This window comes from Crocodylus porosus, unplaced genomic scaffold, assembly GCF_001723895.1.
Source record: "Crocodylus porosus isolate Cpor-Errol unplaced genomic scaffold, CroPor_comp1, whole genome shotgun sequence".
Taxonomy (NCBI): Eukaryota; Metazoa; Chordata; order Crocodylia; family Crocodylidae; genus Crocodylus; species Crocodylus porosus.
In genome coordinates, this window is record NW_017728906.1 from 11,025,640 (window position 1) to 11,047,318 (window position 21,679).

General features: G+C 41.9%; 1 protein-coding gene across 1 annotated transcript in view; it reads left to right on the forward strand.

Annotated features, from left to right (window-relative positions):
• Nucleotides 1-21,679, forward strand: part of EPHA6 (EPH receptor A6) — a 948,424-nt gene that overhangs the window by 801,201 nt on the left and 125,544 nt on the right. Inside the window, exon 14 of the mRNA XM_019528673.1 lies at nt 19,691-19,752. Within this exon, the coding sequence (XP_019384218.1) occupies nt 19,691-19,752 (62 nt within the window). The remainder of the gene's footprint in view (nt 1-19,690; nt 19,753-21,679) is intronic.

Below are 21,679 nucleotides of genomic sequence, written 5' to 3' on the forward strand. Positions count from 1 at the left end.
TTTGCTTCATGGGCTGTCATTGTCACAGCATACCAATAAGACTGACAAACTGCCCCTTCTAGAAGTTAAAGGGATCTCAGTCAGTTGAAGGGCAACCAGAAGCAATGATTAATGCAATGGAAATTGACAGATCTTGCTAAAAGAGTCTAGTGAAGGAGGGAAGAAAAGATTCCACTACTGAAGATAAAATGTTGACATTAGGGAATGTACCCTAACAACTTGGCACTCCACCATCTGTAATGACAGCTTACAATAGTATGAGAGGAGTAAAGGCATTTTGATGTATTTGATTAAATTATTCTTTTCAATATATCGTTTTCTTTCATATTTTACCTTCATCACATGATTACAGGCCAAAAGCAACACCAGGATTCTGTATTTTGTACCTTGACACACCTGATTTTGTTTTAAGTAGAATCTTAACTCTGAACTGCCTGCACTTGTCAGAGCCTTAACAACTATGTGACAGGTTTCAAAGATCTGAAATTAGTTTTGTTGTTGCTGTTCCAGCCCAGAATGAAATGCAACTTTTCAAAAAATTTTAAACATGACATTTCACAGGGGGTGATGGGAAGAAAGAGAGGGGCATGAATGGCCTTTAGGTGGTGGAAACCCAGGTTCAAGCATTTGCTTTACCCAACCATGCAGCTAGTGACAGGTGGGTGAAGAAAACTGTCAGGCAGAACTCTAGAGACTTGTGCAGCCTTCTTCGGACTTTTCTGTCCTTAAAACTAATACAGTAACTGCATGCAAATTAATATTTGAGGGAGGGTATGATTGGTTGTTATTACAGTGGCCTCATTTCATTTATCTGCACTGTAGACCCAAGCCTGTCAGTAGTCCATATAAGCATAACAAATATATTTAATTACTAAAAATGTGGCTTTATTACTAACTAATTACTTCAAACATAATCTGTAAGCAAGATTTTCAATGAATTTTAACTACATGGAGAGCTCGAAACACCTACATTGTTCCCATTGACCTTAACAATGGAAAAAAAATGACTGACACAGATGGTAAATTCTTAAAGTTAATTAAAATCAAGACCTTAAGCTTGCTCTAATTGTCAGCTGTATTTAAAAAAATCTCAGAAAACTTATTCTTTATTTGTAGCATAAGATTTTCTGAGTTTGGAAAAAACACAATGTACCTTTCTTCTAAAACAATGAGGTTGCATTCCTTCTTTAAAACATGGAATGTCACTTTAAAGTAACAGAAAAAGCCTCTATAGGGGACATCTGGAAAACAGTTTATCAGCACAGCATATAAAATATAAAATAGAACTCATAATAACTATTTTCTTCTCTCACTAAATGTCCTTTTCTATTGTGCTGACATTTGGTATTAATTTTGTATACTTTTAGTATGCTTTACATCACCAAAAATATCCCTTGTTTTAGGGAAATCCCAGTTTACCAACTTAAAGGTTATTTTGTGGTGCTAGAGGGGTGCGAAGTAGACTAATTGAGACAGAAGATCTGGCCCCCTGCATTAAGTGGAACTCACCAAAACTTGTTATCCTTCCAAAAGCAAGAACATGGTTGCATTTTTAAGTCTTGGCATGACCCCTCTCCAGGAGTAGCGCTTACAGTTTAAGGTCTTGCTAGAACTTGTTCATTCATTCACTCCTTCATTCTACTTACTTTCATTTGGAACATGATTTCAAGTGGCCCTTCCCTTTTCTCAAAACTTTCTTATAATCTATCAATTATGCCAGAGATTATTTAGTCTGCAGTTAGTCTAACCTGTTAACTATTTGAATTTTCATGAAGAAGGGTGAAACAACTGTGCCATTGTAAAAGAAGGGTTCTGCTTCCTGCCTTCACCCCTTTGGCTCCTTCCTTTGGACTCCATAATGCTGAGACCCTAGAGCTTCGCTCCTCTCACCCTCTGGCTTCTTTCCCTCTTGTATATAGCTGGATCCTGTAGATATCAGAGTAGCAGTATAGCTACATCGTTTCTAGCATGCCCTGTGTCCATTCCAGCATACCCCCTTGATCAACACCTAGCACTCATGTTCCCCTCATCCCTCCTAGTTATGCTATTGACAGCAGATATGGACAAAGGACATTTTAGGTGCTTTAAAAGGGTACAGGTTATGTCTGTATGATCTTGTAGCAGTACAAATTAGCCAATTACCCTAACTTTAACTCTGAATGAAGCAAAGTTAAAGTTGGAGTTGTTTTTCTATAATTGTATAACTACAGAATCATGCAGACATAACAGTTTCATTGTAACAGCTTGTATCAATATCGCTTGATATCAATATAATTGTGACATATAATTGCATACCCCAGGTTGCTATTTGGCACAAAATTGAATAAATTATACTGGGGGACTTGCTTGCAAAAAAAGTTTGTATGTATAAATTGTGCAGGATTATACCTTGTCCACGTGGAGGACACTAAGATAAATGTTTTTGAAAATGCTAATGGAATGGTTCTCCCACCGCATCTCAGGAAATTGAGGGTGTCAGTTGGGGACCTCAGCTGCCTATACACCAATGCCAGGAGCATGAGGAACAAGCAGGAGGAGCTAGCCCTCCTGCTCTCTAGTGGGCAGTGTGACCTGGTAGGGATCATGGAGACCTGGTGGGACTCCTTCCGTGATTAGAGCACAGCTGTAGAGGGCTACACCCTGCAGAGAAGGGACCGAGCAGGGAGAAAAGGCAGAGGGGTAGCTCTCTATGTGAGGAAGAAGTACACCTCTCTGGAGGCTGACATTGACTCCAAAGATAAGCAGCTTCAAACCCTTTGGGTCAAGCTTGGTGGGGAGGAGGGGGGTGGCGAGGTGAGACAGACTTAACTGTGGGCATTTACTACAGGCCATCAAACCAAGGGGAGGAGCTTGATCTGGAGTTCTCTCAAGAACTGACTGAGGCCGTGTGTGTAAGGCACTTGGTTGTCATGGGCAACTTCAATTACTTCGACATAGATTGGGAGGAACACTCGGCTAGGTTGGATCAGTCATGTAGCTTCTTAACTGTAATTGTGGAGCTCTTTCTGACCCAGAAAGTACAAGGGCCAACAAGAGGTACTGCTCTCCTAGACTTGGTCTTGGCCAAAGGAGATAATCTGGTGTGTGGCTTGAACACTGAGGGTAGCTTGGGCAAAAAGTGACCATGAGCTCATCAGGTTCACTGTTTGCCACAAGGTAAGAAACCAACTAGCAGGATTGAAGTCCAGGACTTCAAAAATGCTGACTTCAACAGGTTCAGGACATTAGTAGGGGAGGCAATGTTGAACCAGGGATGGAAGGCGAATGGGGTGCAGGAAGAGTGGTCCTTCCTCAAGGACACAATCCGTGAAACACAAAAGAAAACTGTTCCCATGAAGAGGAAAGGTAGTAGAAGGGCTGGCAAGCCCTCCTGGCTTTTTAGGGACATCAAGGCTCTCTTGACAAAGAAAAAAGAGGTGTACACACAGTGGAAGCTAGGGACAGTCATCAAGGAGGCCTATACAACAGTGGTCTGGACTTGTAGGGAAATGATTAGGAAAGCTAAGGCAGCGACTGAGTTTAGGTTATCCAAGGGAGGCAAGGACAATAAGAAGTCCTTCTTTAGGTATGCAGGGAGCAGAAGGAAAACAAATGGAAGTGTGGAGCCCCTGCTTAATACCTTGAGACAGCTGGTAATGGACACTCAGGAAAAAACCGAACTCCTAAATGCCCACTTTGCTTCAGCATTTCACCAGACCAAGGGGAAAGACAAGCAAAATAAGGATCACAGGGGGCATGGTGGGAATGATAGCCTTCCCACTGTGGATGCTGAGCAAAACCAACTAAAAAATCTAGACATTTATAAGTCAGCAGGACCAGATGGGCTTCACCCAAGAGTGCTGATGGAGCTGGCTGAGGTCATTGCGGAACTCCTGGCAAAAGTCTTTCAGAAATCATGGTACACAGGGGAGATCCCAGAGGTATCAATGTTGGAATAGGGCCAGCATTGTGACCATCTTCAAGAAAGGGAAGAGGGAGGACCCAGGCAACTATAAGTCAATCAGCCTAACCTCCATCCCAGGGAAAATCCTGGAAAAACTCATTAAAGAATCTATGTGCGATACGCTCATTAAGGGTAAGATTCTGAACAACAGACAGCACAGCTTTGTCATGGGTAGGTCTCGTCCTACCAAGCTCATCTCCTTCTATGAACAGGTCTCTCACCACCTGGACATGGGAGAGAAGGTAGACATTATATACCTAGACTTCTAGTATTCCACAATATCCTTGTGGAAAAATTGGAAGATTGTGGACTTAACTGCTCAACAGTTCAGTGGATGTAAAACTAGCTGCATGGTGGGACCCAGAGAGTTCTCATGAGTGGATCTGTCTCATCCTGGCAAGAATTGGCAAGTGGTGTCCCTCAGGGGTCTGTGCTTGGACCAGTGCTTTTCAACATCTTTATCAATGATTTGGATGTTGCGGTGAAAAGCTCTCTGGCCAGGTTTGTGGACAACACCAAGTTATGGGGGAGTGTGGTCATGCCAGAAGATAGGTTGCAGATACAGGCAGACCTGGACATGATGGAGAGCTGGGCAGACTGGAACCAGAAGTGTAAGTTCAACACTCAGAAGTGTAAGGTGCTCCATCTGGGAGCAAACAAACCCCAACATTCCTACAGACTTGGTGGTGACAATTTGACTTGCACCATGGCCAAAAGCAACCTGGAGTAGTGATCGACCATCGCATGAACATTAGCCAGCAGTGCAATGCTGTGGCCACCAGAGCAAAAAACACGTTGGCATGCATTAACTATTGCATCTCATGCAAAACTAAGGAAGCGATACTCCCACTCCACTCCGCACAGGTAAGACCACAGCTGGAGTACTGTGTCCAGTTCTGGATGCCTCACTTCAGGAGGGATGTGGACAGCATGGAGAGGGTCCAGAGGAGGGCCACTCACATGATCAGGGGGCAGCAGGGCAGGCCCACAAGGATAGGCCATGGGACCTGAACCTGTTCAGCCTCCACAAGAGAAGGCTGAGGGGGCATCTAGTGGCCTGTTACAAACTAGTCAGAGGGGACCAGCAGGCACTGGGGGAGCCCCTGTTCCCCTGAGCACTACCAGGAGTGACTAGAAATAACGATCACAAGCTGGCAGAGGGTAGATTTAGGTTAGATATCAGGAGGCGCTACTTCACAGTCAGGGCGACTAGGATCTGGAACCAACTTCTAAGAGAAGTGGTGCTGGCTCCTACCCTAAGGGTCTTTAAGAGGAGGCTAGACGAACACCTTGCTGGGGTCAAACATCGTACTCTTTCCTGCCATGGCAGGGGGTCAGACTTGATGATCTGCTCAGGTCCCTTCTGACCCTACTAACTATGAAATTTGGTGAACAGGGCATCCCTGGGGAAGACCAGGGACAGTGGATACAAACTCCTAGAAGGCCGCTTCAGGTTCAATTCCAGGGAAAACGCCTTCACAGTCAGGGTGTCCAAATTGTGGAATAAACTCCCTCCAGTGGTGGTTCAGTCACTTATCCTGGAAATCTTCAAAAGCAGACTGGACAACCACCTCACTGGGGTCACTTGACCCCCAGTTGTCTTTTCCTGCCTAGTGCAGGGGAACTGGACTAATGATCTGCAAGGTCCCTTCCAACGCCTTACAATCTATGAATCTATGAACTGAAAATGTACCAAATATTGAAAGCAAGGGAGATTCATGAACAGCTACACAAATATAGTGGCTCACCAATTTTGGAGAGATTAGATAAGCTACCAGACTTTCCTAAACTTTTATTTTTTACCTAAAATTATCAAAGTGGAAGTCAGGGTTGTTGGTTGTAGCTATGTTGGCCTAATGAAATAGGCCTTGGATAAATGTGATATCTTTTGTTAGACCAGCTAACTAGTTGGAAAAATTGTTCTTTGGAAAGAACAATTTTTCCAACTATTTAGTTGGTCTAATAAAAGATATCACATTTACCCAAAGAACCTTGTCTGCCAAAGCGATAGTCAGCATCCTCAAAGTCTTCAAACTCAGTAGACAGAGACAATTTTATTCAGATTTAGATGATGGTGGGGAATGAGGATATTGGAACAAAACGTGTGCTGTCAAAATGATAAATGAAAATTATATAAACAGTATTTTAAAATGCAGGGTATACAAAATAAACAAGACATGGCCAGAAATTGTGACAGATAACTTAACTTCAACACGAGGCATCCATTTTTTCTGAATTTAGCTTTAAAGCTTTAAAGATGAGAATATGGGTTTTTTGAATTAATATATCCAATTTCCATAGCAACAAGCAGTATAGAAATTTAAAAGTTTATATTTATCTGTATGCTTCTTAAGTAGCTCTTACATGCCATGGGATATTGAATATTGATGAAGTCTAGGGGTTTCTCAAATGTAAAAGCCATTTTGTTTGCCTTCTTATACATGCTTTGAGGTCAATAGAGTAAAAGATCTTTTATGCAAGGAGACTCGTTGGGGACTGAAATCATATTATCTCTCTTTAGAATGTGACAGGCCAAAGACAATCCCTTGCCCTTCCTTCAGGAGAGTGTATTGTGCTATGAACATTTTGGATGTTGTACATTACCCCTACTTGTTATGCACTGATGAAGGCTTATTGGTGCTGAAATTAGTTAGTTTGAATTGAGATGTTATGACCTAGAGGGTAAGACAAGACCATGAATAAATTACCTGTTAGGCATAGGGTGCCACAGTTGTTGGAAATGAAGCAGAATTTGGCTTTTCTTAGATAAGGTTCATAATACTAAGGTAACTACAGAAAAGGAGGTACCTTAAATATTGAATCTGAAAAGGAAATTTTGAAGGAATATACAGCTAATTAAAAGAGAACTGTCTGGAAAGCAACAATAGACATTAGACTAAAACTGAAATTAGGTCAGTACACATACCACAAAAACCTGCCAGTTCCTTTCCTTCTGTTTCTGCATGCCTTTTGCTTTCCCCATAAGGAATGGAAAGAAGTGGGAACATGGCTTATGAAAAAATAGAATGCTGTTTCCTTTTTGTAGTTTCTCCAAACCATTCCCTTGATCCTCTGGAAACCTCGTTGCAGCCCACCACAAGATTGGTGTTAGAAGTGGCAGGCTGGGGGACCATTCTGAAGCAGAAACTATTTCTAGGGCCTGATTTAAATTAAGTGATTTTCATGAAAAATATGATTTGTAATAAAATGCCATGATGTGGTCACTTTCTGGGGAGTTCCCCAGCCGACAACAAAAGCCTAGCAGCCCAGAGGAGTTTTGATGGGGTTGCAAAAGAGATGGGAGGAGGAGAGAGCTTGGGGATGGGGATGGAAGGGGCTGTTTGCTCCTCTGGGTAGGAAAACTGGAGCATGGGGAGGGGGTTGGGGTCACCTGGGGGCTGCCTTCACAGACAGCCCTGGAATCAGTTAGGAGAGGGGCTTTTTGCTCCTCTGAGTGGGAAAACTGTGGAGCCAGGAGTTGCAGGGAGGGGAAGGGAATACACGCATGGAGGTGCAAATAGCCCATCCCCTACCTGGTGCCAGGGCCATCTGTCAAGGTAGCCCCCAGGATCCCCTAACCCCCTCCCCCTGCAAGCCCCAGTTTTCCCACCCAGAGAAGCAAACCGCCCTGTCCCTACCCTGTGGGGGAGAGAGTCTGTGAACTTTTCAGCAGCAATCAGAGGCCTTGGAAGCAAGCTGCTGCAATTAAGCCAGACCCTAAACTTGTCTCCTCAGTCAATCAGGGTGTATAGAGAGGGGGTGCCACAATCTGGGCCCAAAAATGGTTGCCCCGACCATGATCAAGCCAAAATGTTAGAGAGCTGGGCCTGCTATTTTAATTCACACCATAAATATTTCTCAACTTTGCAGAGAAAAGTACTTAGCACCTGTAGTGAAGCTAGTATGCAACCCCTTCTAGTGTGTAACACCCCCAGGTCAGATGTAATAGAAACCTACCGATTTATGGCTCCTTTGCAGGCATGCTATCTGCCCTAAATGGTAGGGACACTAGAGAAGGTTGGCAATATATAGAAATAAAAATGATCTTGGCCCCTAAAATATCCCTGGGGAACAGGGAGCTCTGCCAGTGGATCACTGGAAAGATTAAAAACCCCATTCACTCAGGTCAACAGAAAATAAGAAAAAGTCATCAAGCGCTTACTTTTCCATTAGAAAAGTCCTGCCAATGAGAAAATGTGCTAATGAAGACATAACTCTTAGCATTAACAACAGTAACTTAATGGCCAGTAATGAATATTAGGTAAGGCTTGGTAAATAATGTTCTTATGTGAACTTTACATGTTAACCAAATAAATTGCAAAGATGTCTGTCATCCATTGACTGTAGTGTTCTAATACTAATAACGTGTTATATAACTTACTTTGTAAGTATTTGTTTCTGTGCTTGAAAGAGTATTAATAGCCAGATAAGAGGCCAAATCTATGTATTTTCTGTATGCATGGAATTTAACATAAACTCCACATTTGCTACAAGGGGATATATATTTTGGCTACCACAGCTCAGTAATAAAATAGGAATTTGAGTTTATCATTTCAAATTTTTAGGTTATTTGGAACACACATTTCAGCTTCAGATCATCTCTTTAATTTAAATCAGCCAGTATAAATGTTTGTCAGTGGTAAATACATCATGTGTTCATGCACACTGGCTTGGGTTTATTATTCTTTCAATTAATACTGTCAAAATGCGTTGATTATATTATTTGTGTATGTACATCACCACCAATTGTGTGTATGCATGCGTATGTGTCAGGGAAACAATTTTTAGTCCCTGAAGTGTGTTCTTCATTGATACACACAACTACTAAAAATTCCATTACCAAGGGGATAAGTTAAGCAATTACATAGATGGAGTGGTAGACTTTCCAAGAGCATATTGTACATAATAAAGTGTGTGAAATGTACAATGGATTTTGAGCTGTGAACATCTAAATGAAGAAAGTAGAAAGTTTTCTTGTAGGCATATTTGAATTCTGTAATAAAATGGAGAAAGACCTAATCTTAATTAGATGAATGTCTATGTATTCACTAGATTAGGGCCATATTGGTTGAGATGCATGGCCTTAGACCAAAACAGCCATTCAGTAGAAAAGCATGGCTATAGACCAAAAATCAAGTATGGTCCTGAAGTGGACGGATACCAAATAAGCAAATCTACAAGCTCTGACCTGCAGAGATAATTTGAAGATAGTTCCATATAAACTCTATAGATCAAGTTTTACAACCCTTATTTTTTTCAGGGCTGGGAGAATAAATACTCTGCATTTATTCTAACAGGTCTATTCCCATAGCAAATATTAAAGATTTCATTATAAATAAAGACTATAGAGATTAGTGTATGCTAACTGTATTCTTTTTGGAGGATTAATCTCACATAATAAATTCATTAAAGTGGGCTTTGCTGCATTATTTAAAATGACAACAGGAGACAACAAGCTGAATATTTTGTCATTGATATGACGCTTTATATTTTCATCCTTATTCATCACTCTTATATTTGATTAAATTGCACACTATCAAACTCCTATGCTAAGGAGAAAATTAGAAAGAAAATTAAAAATAAATATTATATGAATTGTAAGTGAAATTGGTATTTAAAATCCTTCTGCCAAGATGATGTGCATTTTTGCATTCTTACTTTTCACAAAGAATAAAATTCTGATTGGACTGATCAAGGTAAAATACAATATAAATGTAAGGATGTCTGAGCAATTTGTGACCCCCTCATTTCTTGTTCATTCTGAACTGCTTTAAAACAGAGTTACCTAAAAAAGTGTTTTTCATCAGAAAGTGTAGATTCATGATAACTAAATCTTTCCAGTTTCTACAGGGAATTTCTGGCCAAAATAGAAGAGATTCCCTAACCCTTACATACTAACCCAGTGGTTAGGGAATATGCCTAAGTTGGGATCAGCTGAAAGTCAGATCCCTATATTTAAGTGAACAGAGCAGTGTTTTGAATTTTGGTCTTCTGAAATAAACTTTACGCAATGGAGTGCTGACTATGCTGGAAGGATGGGCATATCTATCCCATGGATAATGGAGACATCTTGTAACTTTTGAAGGATGGCAAAAACATGTCTTGCCCAGCTCCCTTTGAAGTACCATGAAACAGTTTAGTGAAAGCGCAGATTGTACAATCAAGTGTAGACTTATTTTTAAGAAGCCTCAGGGATCCTGTTTCCTGAGCTACAGAAAACTGAAACCAGGTCTGTCACTTAAGTGACCTTGACTTGAGCACTTTGAGACCCTCATCTGAACCTGTTAGTAATGCAGATTTAAAAGCATCAAGCCACACTCATAGCTGAAAAATGAATACCACACACGCATTGAAAAAGTGAGGTAAATCAGGGAAGAATGACAGGTGTAATATTCCTCATCATTTTCACAGACTATAACAACTTGTAGGTAACTGAAGTAGAAGTCTCACAGCTTCCGTTCCAGTTGTTACATTTCTTTTACTAGTGGAGCAATGTCCAAAGGCCGTGATCAGCTTAGGTCCATGCTATGTTAGGAGGCCTAAACCCACAGGAAGGTGCAGTAGAGCTGTGCTGAAGAGCATCTAATCTGAGAAGACAAAGAACTCATTAAAAGAAAGAAAAGTTACAAATCAAGTTATCAGGGCATGTGGTATCTGGGATCACTTTTTTAGTTGCATATTTATATATATTAGTTTCTTTGCAATAATGCTTATGTATACTGGGGTTGAAGGGAAGAAGTAAGAAGGAGGGCTAGAAAGCAGAATGAAAGAAAAGGGTATAATGGACACTGGGTAGCTGAGAACTTACAGGAGGAAGGGAGATGGAGATGAAAAAAATCCAATATCCAACTTTCAGAGGTGCATGAAGAAGTTGGGCTTTTAGGAAGGTTTTTTTAGCAGTACCAGCAGCTGTTGGGCCCACTTATGTTTGTCCAAGGGTACTGAAAAATAAAGAACTCCAGCTGTAAATGTGGAAGACTGGCAAGAACAAAATGTAGTGTAAACATAAAAGAAAGTTATACATTCATTGCCATTAGCAGATTCAAAAGAAAGTAATTTTAGATTTACACATTCACATTCACAAATCTCTCTCCCACCACTACAGGAAAGTCTGTCACGCTGGGTCACAGACAGTCAGGTGTAGGAGTCGCTCTGGATCTGAGGGGCCAACCAAGGTCAGGAAGCGTATGCAGAATCCAAGTGTCAAGAAGCTAGAAGTGAGGCTATCAATCCAAGAAGCCAAGTCAGAAAGCCAAAGGGTTAGGCAGTGCACAGAGTCAGAGGGCAAGTCATATCGGGAGCCCGGTTGAGGGAGAGACCGAGTTAAGAAGCTGAATGGTGAAACGGAGCACAGAGTTTGAGGGTGAGCTGCGTTGGGTAGCCAAAAGATCAGACAGAGTACCAGTAAAGGCACAAGCCATGAGGAACAGTAAAGCAGTCTGGGTAAGGTCTGAGCCCTATTTCCCAGACCCTTCCTCTTCTAGGTTGGGGATTTATATGGAAGGGAGTGAAATGGCAGATGACCCTAGATGGCCACTCCAGTGGCAAGGAGTGGGCAGATGATTAGACCCAAATGGAGGTTTCCAATCACCTCTATCCAGGCTGAGTGAGTAGCTGGGGAGGTGTTAGATTGGGATGAGTAGCCAATCTGGGCAGGCCAAAGTCCTGGGTTCAAGATCACAGCCTGACATCACCCTGCCCTTGTATCAATGGCCCCTAGGGAGTGCCAGTCCAGGCTTTTCAGGTGGCCTTTGCTTAATATATCTGGGACATGGCTCCTACATGCATTCCTCCATTCTGTAACTCTCCCAATCAACTAAGTAATATAATTTTCCTTGCCTCCATTTGAAGTCTACAACTTCCCTGACCAAGTATTAGTCTTGCCCATGAACTGGTATAAAAGGTGGTAGAGGTTGGGATCAATGTGAGAATGAGTTTTCTGTATAGGGCATAGACAGGGGACATGTTGAATACCAGATGGATTCGCAGTGTTCATGGAAGTTGCAGTTCAAGTGTTAATGAATTGACCTGTCAGGTAATACAGAATGGGCCAACATATCTGTGATCCAATTTCTGTAAGGGCCAATGTGTGTGAAGGTGTTCATACAATAACCATACCTGTTGTCCTATTGAGTAAGCAAGCCTTGCAGATGATATTGGTATGCTTATATGAGTTCTTTGCCTTTTCCAGATGGCTTTTTATTTCCCTTTGGACCTGCTGCACATGTTGTACCCAATACATTGCCATGGGGTTATCAAAGGTGATAGGTAAGACAGGCAGGGTATAACTGAGTGTGAAACTCCTTAATTAGCAAAAAATGGGCTGTGCTCTGTCAAGGCATATATGGAGTTGTGCTTGCAAACTGTGAATACTAGTAGCATTAGAGGTACTGTTCCACAATAAGGTTTGTTCTCTTGATTTAGCCATTTGTCTGTGCATGATAAGCTGACGAGAGCAGGGCATGGACCCCTAGGAGGCACAGGGCCGTACAATAAAAAAGCAGAAGAGAAATTGGAACCCATCATCAGATGTTATGCAGTCCAGGAGGTGAACTACATAATCTAACCATAATTGGGTGGTATCTTTGGCCAAGGGCAGACCTGTGCATGGGACAAAGTGGGCTACTTTGGTTAGTTGATCCATCACTGTCATGGAGCACTTGTTTAATTCAGGCAGCTCCACAATAAAGTCCAGCAAAATAATGGACCAGGATCTGGGGAGAATGGGAAAGGCTGAAGGAGTCCACAGAGTTTTTATGTGGGTCTCTTAGTGCAGGCCCAAGTATTACAGAAGCAGACAAAATCTTACACTGTTTTGCACAGCAGTGGTCACCAAAAATAATGGGCACCTAATTGATGGGTCTTCTAACTTCCAGAGTGACCCACTGACAGAGTCATGGCTCAAGTAAAGAACATTAAGTCTAGCCAGACCTGGTGGCACACAGATCATACCCTGGAAAAATAGGACCTTTTCCTGGATGCGGTGGGGTTGTCCTGTGAAGGTGGCCTGCTCTTCAGCAGAGGATCTCCTCCTGGGTCGTAGCTTGGAGCAGGGATAGCAGATACACCAGTAATGTGGTGCTGATGTCATTGTGCAGCTGCAAAATGAGGTTGAGTTTTGCTTGCATGAGGACATGTTATACTCCACATTTAAGGAGAGAGCATCTGCTTTTCCATTTCTAGGCCCAGGCCGGTAAGTTATCTAAAAAAATCAAAGCAGAAGAAGAAAAGTGACTAGCAAAGCTGCCTCTGATTGGGTGTCTTTGCTTTATGAAAGTACTCTAAATTCTTGTGATCTGCAAAAACCTGTACCTTGTGCCACACCCCTTCAAAATAGTGTTGCCACTACCTGAAGGCTGGTGTGGTGGCTAGGAGCTCATGGTCCAGGCTCTTGTAATTTTATTCCTCCATACTAAGTCTACAAGAAAAGAAAACACAGGGGTTTTAGGTCTGTTCCAGGCTCTGCTGTTGACAACTCTGCAGCTGCTGCGGATGCACCAGTTTCTACAGCAAATGGCAAAGCGGGATCTGGATGCAGTAGCACAGGGGAAGGGGCAAAGCCCTGTTTGCTAAATCCTCATTGGGCTTCTGTGTACCAGTAGAACTGGACCTTCTTCCATAATAGTATAGTAAGGGGACTCAACACCTGGGTGAAGTTAGTGATGAATTTACAATAAAAGATAGCATACTCCAGGAACCTCTAGAGTTCTTTCACATTCTTGGATGCCTTTCATTTTTGGACAGCCTGGACCTGGGCCCCAGCTTGGATTGCCAGGGGTCCATTTGCAGGCCTTTGCAAAATGAAATCCAAGAACTTAATCATAGTTTGGTCAAGTGTGCACTTCTCTAATTTTGCAAATAGGCCATGTTGGTACAATCTTTCCAGTACTGTCCAGAAATGCTACCAATGTGGGTCAGAGTCCTCAGAGATGGTCAGGCTATCAGCCAGGCAGGCAATTATCAATTGATCTAAGAGGTCTAGTAGCACATCATTACTAAAGTGCTGGAACATGGTTAGGGTGTTGGTGAGTTTTTTTTAAATAACCGTACCGAGGCCTAAAAGTGGTCTTCCACTCAACCCCAATTCAGACTTGCACTATGTTCTTCAGAGCTTGACCTTGGTGAAGTTGCAGGCCATTTTGAGCCGATTGAGCAGTTCCAGGGTAAGGGGTAGAGGATCTTGTGGCTGCCTACAAATTCATTAGGGGGATGCAGCAAGGGATCAGAGATGCTCTGTTCACCAGGGCACCTCTTGGGGTAACAAGGAACAATGGTCACAAACTGAGAGAGAGCAGATTTAGGCTAGATATCAGGAAAAACTTCATGGTAAGGGTGGCCAAAATTTGGAATGGGCTTCTAAGGGAGGTGGTGCTCTCCCCTACCTTGGGGGCGGGGCTTGAAGGGAAGGCTGGATAGGCATCTGGCTGGGGTCATCTGACCCCAGCTCTCTTTCCTGCCTAGGCATGGGGCCAGACTTGATCATCTGTTGAGGTCCCTTCTGACCCTAGCATCTGTGAATCTATGAGGGTGTGTTGAACAAATCATCCCCATCATGCACAGCCACTCAAAGCATATGCTTCTTTACATATAATTATTATTAAGCTGATAACCCCCATTCCTGAATCTTCACAGGTATATGGCAAACAGGTAATTAGTTATATGTGAAGTTTTTAAAGTTAATTTCTGTATTTCACCTGACATGTTATCTGAGCCAAATGTTTAACCTATCACTTGAAGGACCTATGAGGATTCATAACACCCTGTAGAGGCATTTGCGTCAATGAATAAATGAATTACAATTAAAAATGTGATTTTCATCAGTCTGATGGATATAATTTTACTGTGTATAAATTCAGTTTATTAAAAGAAAACACTCAACTGCATAGAAGTTCATATGATCAGTACTTTTAAAAGTTGCTAGGTTCTTAAAATTTACTAGTTTATATAGATGTGTTCCAGATTTAATTCAACCTGCAAAATGCTGAATGGTTTCTGATCTGAGCAAAATGGGTATAGTTTTCCTTTAGCTTGCAAGATAATGAAAGAGAAATGCGAATTGCTTTTACAAAATGTATATAAAATTATTAATTTATTGTCTTGATTCTAAACATCTTGAGATCATATAAAACACACATGATCAGAGAAGTGAGGCAAACTAGTATTTATGCTGAACTACACAGGTTGGCAGAGCTAGTTGTACTCCAGAGTTGCAAGCAAAGAGTTCATTTTTCATTGTTACAGAATGCAATTCCCAGAGCCAGCCCACAATTTTTTTTGGCCCCCTGCAAAATACAGTTTTTGGGCCCCCTGACACAAAAAAGCCAGTGTCGATGACAGAGCGGGGGGGCGGGGGAGCAGCAGCTGAAGAAGCCAGCAGCAGTGGTGCAGCACAGGGTGGTGGTGGGTGGTGAGCAGCTGCAGGTTTCACAGGATAGGACAGGCCAGCCCTGCCAATACACCTTGGGTAATTAATCTCTCTGTTCAAAACTGATACGGTGCTACACAGCATCTCATCTGTGGTTTTTCTCTGGTTAGAAAAACAACTCAACATACCTGAGCTCATATACAAACTTTTATTTACTCTTTTCTATCTCTACTGATAGACCAAAGAATCACTGTAGCATGTATAGTTATGGAAACGTCCTGCTTTTTCTTGTCCTATCCCTTTCCATTTCTAAGATGCTGATATGAAGAGTAAATCTAAGCAAGAAAGCTCATTCAAGTTCACAGATAATTTTGTTACTTCAAAATGTTACTTTTGTTCCAATTTGAAAGAAGGGAAAAAACTGAAATTGACTTTGAAAAAGAATAAAGACCCTTATCTCAGGCAGTTCACCATTTAGATTGCTGCAGAGTCATAGGGCATTTATACACATACTTTTTCATGGTGCAACACGCCAGAGATCCAGCACATTTGAGCTAACGCGCACCGCGCTGCATCACTTGCAGTTGCATAAGCAGCAAAATACACGGCAGTGCAGATAAATGGTGGTGATATGCTTTTGAACTTAAAACACTTTAGATGTGTTTTAGTTCAAAAGCAGACCACTGCCATTTTCTGCATGCTGATGCACAGATTGCCACTTATACAGCTGCATGCATTGTAGTCCTAAGTGTTCAGTGCTGTGGCAGATGCACGTGTAAAAATTCCCATAGGCCCTAGAAGCTTTGGTGAAGGGGGAACCCTATCAGAAACCCATCACAATTGAAACGGACTATCTCAGTAGAACAAAACACAGGTTATCAGAACTTTTCTAATGAACTCTAATGATTGCTCTTCAACAGTAGTGCTTTTATGTGTTTTCCTTATTATTGTGTTTTTAATATAAACTAATCCTGGTAGACATGAAATAAATGTTTAGCGCTTTGTGCATTTACACATCATTGTGGTGATGAGGATGTGATTGGAAAATAACAGTGAATTTAGAAAGTGAGTTTCTAAATTTGGAAACTTAGTGAATTTAAAAAGTAAATATATTTTTTTTTTTAAAAAAGCTATGAAGTGACAACACATTAAGTCAATTTCCAGTTTAATTTTAAAAGAGTAAAGGGATATCTCCAATAAAGAACAAAGTATGTGTGCGCTGTGCTACTGTAACCCAAAACTATGAAAAACAGCTAATACCTCATTCAGAGAAGGAACCTTCCCATCTTCTGACACTGCCCAGCTTAGACAGCCTGAGCAGCTCTTGGCCCTGCCCACGCCTACGCATATTAGCAGCCCCCCCCACTGCTGCCCATCTTGGCTAAGACAGGAAGGCAGGAGCCAGGTCTGCCAGCCAAGCCACTCAGCACCAGGTGCAGGGGGATTGGGGAGGAAGCTGCTGCCTGAGCAAGCACAGCTGGGGGGAGTCTGTGCTCTCCCACCCTTTGCCCCACCCAGCCCAGCTCTGCTGACAGCAGCAGGGAGGTGCAGGGCTGAGAGCTATTTGGGCTGTCAGCCAAGCCAGAGAGGATCAGGAAAGTGGGGGAGCAAATGCAGATGCCTGTCCCCCCCACGGGAGCAAGCACAACTGGGGAGGTGTCCCCCTGCCACTAACAGGGCCACTGGTGGTGGGGGCCAGGGGTGAGGACAGTGGCCCCACTGGGAGGCATGTGAGAGCACTGCCTGCCTTCTGGCCTGGCCAGCTACATACCTGCCCTGTCACCCAAAATTGAACGTGCGTTCTGTTCATTCCCAGTTCAGTCTATTCATCTTAGAGAAACTTGGGTAGATTGAATCGGTTCCACCTCAGGCTTTTTGAACATCTACTATTTATTCATGATCTAAGAATGAAAATCAGTAGGTAGCAAGGTTTACAGGCAAAACCAGCTTTTGTAAGGAAAAACTACAGAACACTGTGAGAAGCTTAAAAAACAAATAAAAAATAAACTTGACCTAGTTGAGTGAGTAGACAGAGCAGCAATACATGAAAGGCAGTGTTGACAAATGTAGGTAACTTCACATTTGAAATGAATAACTTGGACAACTCCTTCATCCTTCTGATTTCCAAATTAACTGTAACAGCTCAGAAAAGGACTTGAGTATCTCTGGACAGGGTTTCTATTGAGCAGTCCACAGTGTGAACTATCAGTAAAAAATCTTCAAAATGTTATGATGTATAAAAAATTGAAAAGAAACAATAGTACTGGAAACATTATAATGCCATTATGCAAGTGACTACTAGGGTTGTGCGAAGCTTCAGTCACTGATTCAATTTGGAGGAGATTAGACCTGATTTGGCAGCTGAACCGCTGAATCCAAATTGAATCAGGAGACCCATTAATGTCTCCAAATCGAATCAGAAGCCTCCGATTTGATTCAGAGATATTTGACGATTTGGCCATAGACACAGCTTTTATGTTTTTTTCTATGTACCTCGAGGTACCAGGTGTGGCTCGTGAATGCTGGGATGGTGGGGCAGTCCCACAGGAGTACGGGGGGGCGTGGAGCGTCCCACAGGATGGAGCGTCCCACAGGAGTACGGGGTGGAGGGTCCCCCACATGCTCGGTGGCAGACCCAGAAGTGGACCAGAAGCTCCTGTGGGACACTCCATACACCCCACCATCTCAGCTTTCATGAGGAAAGCCTGGTACCTCAAGCTACGTAGAAAAAACATATAAAGCTGTGTCTATGGCCAAATCACTGATTCTCTGAATCAGAATCAAATCTTCAGATTCAATGACTCAAATCAGGACAGTGATCTGAATGAGCGAATTGAATCACTGTCCCCTGAATTGGGCCAAATCCAAATCAAATGTTGACCGCTTCACAAACCCCTAGTAACTACTATTTTCTCCCCTTTATATACTGTGTTCCCTTACTTCTTTGAAAAACATTTCTCAGAAAGAGAATAATCTAGGAATAGTACAAAAAGAGAGTCATAGAAATATTATTTATAAAGACTTCAGGAGACATTGAAAGTATTATAACTGTTCCAAGAGAAACAAATGGGAGGAGTTAGAGTGGCATCAGGTGTCATAAGTCCTGCTTCAGACAGACTCCATAAGAGATAGGTATGATCCTGAAAAAGAGGTTGCTTTTTTAATCTCCGTTCACCTTCCTCCCAATCTTGAATAAATATTCATTCATTAGTTTTGCCTATATTAGTCACTACTCTGTAATATTAACACTTCTAAAACAACATCTCACTCCAGACCCTATTTAATGTGTTAATTGGGCTTTCCTCCAGGCAGCTCTGGAGTAATAATTTATTCCTAAACAACAACAATAAAATGTCATTCCAGTAAATGACCAGTTTTTAATTTTGTCTCCTGTAACTTGGGCATGTTTGTAAAAGCCATACAATATTAATCAGCTTCTAAGTTGGTTCTTTATTGAACATAACACAGGACCATCCAGAACATCTGTATTAGTCAATCAAAATGAGACATATAAGAAATCCTGCTAGCTTCCAGTCCAGTAAAGTACTTTAGCACATGCTGTACTTTAAATGCATGAGTAGTTCCACTGATCTGAATGGGAATGCCACATACTTAAAACTAACTATTTAATTTAATGTTCTACTGGATTGGGGCCGCCATATTTCAGTATACCTGTAGGTTAAAATGAACTGAGCTTGCTTTGAAAACTATTGAGAAGACCCCATATTATGTAAATATACATAAAATTCTGCACGTACAAATACACAAGTTCTTGCTCTTTCTCCCCTTTCATTCTATAGGGCTATAGGAGAGGTGATTTTTTTGTTTGTTTTTGTGGCTAGTAGACCAAGAAGGGTGCTTGTTTGTTTTTTTTGTTTATATTTTATTTATGTAGAGTTATTAAATCTTTGGGTTTTTTCCCACAAGAGAGCCAATTTTAATGTACAGCATGTCATTTCTTAGAGATGGTTTACAATTCCTATTTTTTTTCCTTTTGCCTGACTTCAAGTGCTTTCAGAAATATTATATGATTATACTTAGTGCACATTCATGTCAGAAATCCTACTGTTCCCACTGGTAGACACAGTAAGTGTAGCCATTTGGAATCAAAGAACTTCAGTTTGACCTTTTTCATAGAAAAGAAAATACCACCACAAGGAACTGCATGCAGTCAGCTAATTCAAATCCTTCCTGTAAAAGAAATATTGATTTAAAACATTGCTTATGGGTAACTGAACAAGATACATATGTGCAGTACAGGAGAACTTTGGAAATGAGCAACATATTGAAGTAACGCAAAAAATCTATTCCTAACAGTGGGAAATATAACAAACCCTTTAATATATTTATAATCCTAATGAGTTTCTTTGCTGTCTTTGCAGGCAGGCCAGTAATGATTGTGGTTGAATACATGGAGAATGGATCCTTGGACTCCTTTCTGCGGGTGAGGTGTCATTTTCTGATGACATTTGAATAAGAAGCCATTCTAGGTTAAGATTTTAAATCATGCATCATAAATTAATTTTTACATAATGTTATTCATGGATTTTTAGTGAAGAATAGAAGTGTTTTCCCTGGGGTACATTTCTTAAGTACAGTGATACATTAGAGCATAACTGGGAAAAGATTATTTAAATTTAAGAATATAATTGATTTTTTTTCTATGGGAGCAGTTGCCATATTTAGCAAAACATATTTCAAATGATGCTATTATGAAGGAAAAGATAAATTGAAACGCAAATTCCTTGCCTTATGGAGGCTGTTCATTTTGCTCAATCACTCTCAAAATACTTTGTTATAATTTTTTGCTTGGGGAAGTATACAACAGGCTCCGTAATTGATTTATAATTATTTAAGATTACTTGCTTTTTAAAAATTGGATTAGAAAACAGTTCACCGCCGAAGTCTCAGCACTAACCTTCTTCTCCTAAAGATCACCCTCTGAATATTAAAGAAAGTATAAGAAGCATAGAAAATGTGTTAGCGTGCTAGATTTGGATTTTAACAAGGGAAGAGTAAGGAAGGAACAGGTGCCCTAAGGTACCTAGGACTTTCTGCTCACATCAGGAGAAGGTTCTGGCTCTCTCTCTCTAGCTGGTGAAAGCTACATCCATTTTAAGATCTGCCTCCACAAACAGACCCTTGGAAACCACCAGGGACCCTCCAAACTGGGGGCACCTATATGGGAGCAACTTGTTTATTAATTATTTAAAATATATCTTAATAAGGATCAGTAATCCCCACTTGACCTCCACCTAACCGTTAGCCATAGGCATTATGGTAAAAGCTTATCTTGAGTGAAATTCAGGGGAGAAGCAGCTAGGGCCTTTGTGAACTAGTTTGGAATGGACAACCCATGTTTAAAGGTGATAGAGAAGAAAGTCAAGAGGTATTTGTTGGAAGATACACAAGCAGGGGGTTGAGAGTGGCAAAATTGGTGGCATGTAGAAGTAACCCAGTAAGCCAAAATAGCAATATGCAGGCACAGGGAGAGTGGTTAATGGCTTCAAAAACAAGGGCAGGAAGCCTGGTAGTAGAAGAGGTAGGAGAAGTATGAACTCATGGAGAGATTCAGAGATGAGGCGACACAGCAAAAGCAAGAAGCCGAGGGCCAGACATTATCTTGAAAGTTCAATAGAGATATATGTTAAGTTTAGTATATTTTCCTGAATCCTAAAGCAACTTAGAATTTAAGAAGGCCTCCCCAGTTATTAGAGTCTATGTGTGAAAAATTAGAACACATTATAATTTTCCACATGTATTATCTAATTATTGGGGAGGCCTTTTTAAATTCATCCCCTCCCCCACTCCACCCCCATTGCTGTAGTGGGGAAAGCAGCAGTGGGAGGCAAGATGAGAGTCCTTTGCACCTTGTTCCCCTTCCCTCTTTCCCCCCTGTGCCTGTCTCCCTTGTGCCTGTGTTTCTTCCACCTGCTCATTGACCCCCCCATGCCTGTGCCTGCTCCCCCCCATGTCTCCCATACTCCCTGTTCCCCCTGCTGCCTCTCCCCTCAGCCCTTTCACCATCATGTGCCTGCCAACCACCACTACCCTTTACCTTCTCCTGCAACTCTGCTCCTCTGGAGCACTTAGCACCAGCATCCCAGCATGGCCCCAGCTCAGCTCAGCCAAGGAGAAATAGCAGCAGCTCCCAACTAGGCAGGATCAGGGCTGGAGGGAGTGGAGCCAGAGCAGAAGGTAAAGAGGGGGTGGGAAGCTTGGTGAAGGGGAGCAGGAAGTGGGGGGATACTCTAGAGGGCAGCAGGAGATGCAGGTACAGGGGGAAGGTGGGGGGGGCACCCCACAGTCTCCCCCCGAGCTCGTCCTGCCTGAGAGCCCCGTCCTCTGCCAAATGAGCCATTCTGGCCCAG